General features: G+C 40.5%; 1 protein-coding gene across 1 annotated transcript; it reads left to right on the top strand.

Annotated features, from left to right (window-relative positions):
- Positions 1 to 1216: 1216 nt before the first annotated feature.
- LOC145957999 (uncharacterized) lies at positions 1217 to 2406 on the top strand. The gene is made up of 2 exons (XM_083074445.1): positions 1217 to 1951; positions 2023 to 2406. The coding sequence occupies exons 1-2, from the start codon at positions 1217 to 1219 to the stop codon at positions 2404 to 2406; spliced, it is 1119 nt and encodes a 372-aa protein (XP_082930571.1).
- The last annotated feature ends 262 nt before the right edge of the window (positions 2407 to 2668 follow it).

Below are 2668 nucleotides of genomic sequence, written 5' to 3'. Positions count from 1 at the left end.
CCAATTTTTTCGTATTTTGCATATGACTTTTTCTGTTTTCTCTTGCTTTCATTTTCATCTCTGCATGTTTTTCTTTTAACCCTGTTCTATTTCAGCCTTAGTCAATATTCGATCTCGTAACCACTATGGGCTCCCTGGAAGAAGATCTTGAAGGCTTAATTATCAACGATGGTGATGATAGAGGTACCTTTAACCTAGTTAACTTGAGTCTTGTGGGTCACTTCCTTACTGACAGACCCATTCGTACTCATATAATGAAGAACTGTATGGCTAGCATATGGCGCCCTGGTAAAGGTGTCTCTATTTCTGAACTTAAACCAGGTGTCTTCTTATTCCAGTTTTACCATCCTTTAGACCTTAAACGTGCACGCGATAATGGCCCCTGGAACTTTGAAAACAACATCCTCATTGTAAGCAAAATCTTTGAGGGTGATATTCCAAAAGATATCCCTTTAAACCATATAGATGTTTGGGTTCAAGTCCATAATTTGCCTGCAGGTTTTATGTCTCAAAATATAGGTGAGCATCTGGGAAATAGCTTAGGAATTTTTCTTGACTATGACTCCAAAAACAACACTTCTTTATGGAAATCCTATATGCGTATTTGCATTAAAAAAGACATTCGTTCCCCTCTGCAAAAAGACATTCTTTATGGAGAATGGAAGACCGTTACTTTCAAGTACGAAAAAATTGGCCAACTTTTCTACTTGTGTGATATTCTCGGTCACAATGACAAGTTTTTCCCAAAACTCTTTGAACAAGAAGATGATGATGGCATTCGTCATTAGGGCCCAGAATTGCATGCTGATATTCGCCAAATTCCCAGCTTCGGAGGAGAACGATGGCTTTGTGAAGACAATATTACCACAAATGATAACTATAAATATCAAGATAACAATAACGAAATTGCGGACCCTACCAATGACTCACACCCACACGCTAATGAGGTTATTGTTGGAGCTGACAAGAAACGTAGAAGACATGAACCTAGTACCAACCCAGAGCATCAAAAAGGCTCCATTCAAGCTGACATGGTCGACTCCAATGAAAATAACAATATAACATTTTTAACGGCAGTCCCTGGCACCCAGGGCTGCCAGGAATTATGAGTATAACAAGCTGGAATTGCCACGAAATCGGGCACAAGTGTGCAATTCCGATACTACGGGACCTTACGCGCTCATATAAGCCCGATATACTCTTTTTGAGTGAAACCATGGTCAACTCTGATAGAATCAAAGATTTGTGCCACATCTTGAACTTCAACACTAGTATGTTGTTGATAGGCTTGGCCATGGAGGTGGGCTCGCTCTTCTCTGAAAAGATACCTTCAACATTACTATTACTCAAGCCAAGTCTAATTACATTAATGCAAACGTCAAAGATCGAAACAACAACTATTGGAGGCTCACATGTTTTTATGGTTATCCCGAGAGATGTAAGAGAAAATATTCTTGGGACCTGCTTAGACATCTTGCCTCTCTCAAACCTCCCCTGGTGTATCATTGGGGACTTTAATGGCTTACTATCATCTATCGACAAAAAAGGTACGAATCCTCATCCCCATTATCTGATCCAGGGTTTTCGTCAAGCCATGATGGATTGCGGCTTAGAGGACCTTCCCTTTATTGGTCATCTGTTTACGTGGATCAAAAGAAACCTCCCAAACAACCTGGTTGAAGAATGGCTGGACAGAGCACTTGTTACTAAGGATTGGCGTCATTTATTTGCTAACTGCCTCCTTTCAAATGGTGTTGCAGGTAAATCCGATCACTCTCTTATTACTCTCAAGCTTCATGCTAACCTCTCTAACCTTCTGTGTAAGTATTTTCGTTTTGAGAATATTTGGTTGGAAGACCCAAATATCGATCGTGCTGGAGCTATCACAACAAAGAGGGCGTCGAGAATAAGATCAACTCTTGTAGTAAATACCTTCGTATTTGGAGTAGATGTAAGCATGTCAACTTGTGTAAATCTATCAACATCCTTAAGCATAAGATGAAAAAATGCATAAATGCTCAGGGTACTACTGAGTGGAGCCTGTACTTTCAACTACAACTACAACTCAGCCACCAGCTTCGTAGCATGGATTCCTATTGGAGTCAACGTGCTAAAACTTTCTGGTTAAGAGATGGGGACTCCAATACAAAATTTTTTCATGCAACGGTGAACATGCGTCGTCAAAAAAATCATATCTCCACCCTTTACGACTCTGATGGTAAAAAACACTCCACCTCTACTGAACTTGGTAACCTAGCATGCTCATACTTCCATAACCTTTTTAAAATGCTTCTTGGGGAGATTCACCTTGTAATTGGTACCTTGGACTGTAAGATCTCCCAACTGGATAACGAGCAACTCACAAAGCCCTTATCAAAAGATGAAATTCGTACAGCTCTCTTCTAGATGCACAAAGACAAAGCTCCTGGGCCCGACGATTTTAACCCTGGTTTCTACAAATTTTTTGGGAGGTTTGTGGTGAAGACATTCTTTCCTCTTGTAACTCATGGCTTGAAGTGGGCGAGCTTCCTCCACACATCAATGATGTTGTGATTGCTTTGATCCCAAAATGCCCTAACCCATCCAACATGAAATAGCTTCGACCAATAGCCCTTTGTAACGTGATATATAAAATTCTTTCGAAAGCCCTAGCTAACCGGCTAAAACC

Source organism: Cajanus cajan, chromosome 5 (assembly GCF_000230855.2).
Source record: "Cajanus cajan strain Asha chromosome 5, NIPB_CcT2T_4, whole genome shotgun sequence".
Classification (NCBI taxonomy): Eukaryota; Viridiplantae; Streptophyta; class Magnoliopsida; order Fabales; family Fabaceae; genus Cajanus; species Cajanus cajan.
This window is presented reverse-complemented; position numbering and strand designations above follow the sequence as displayed.

Bases quoted from the DNA above. Each gene is read 5' to 3' on its own strand.
- LOC145957999 (XM_083074445.1), top strand. From the start codon at position 1,217: ATGGTCAACTCTGATAGAATCAAAGATTTGTGCCACATCTTGAACTTC. The intron at 1,952-2,022 runs GTAAGCATGTCA...ATAAATGCTCAG, and splicing joins CCTTCGTATTTGGAGTAGAT to GGTACTACTGAGTGGAGCCT.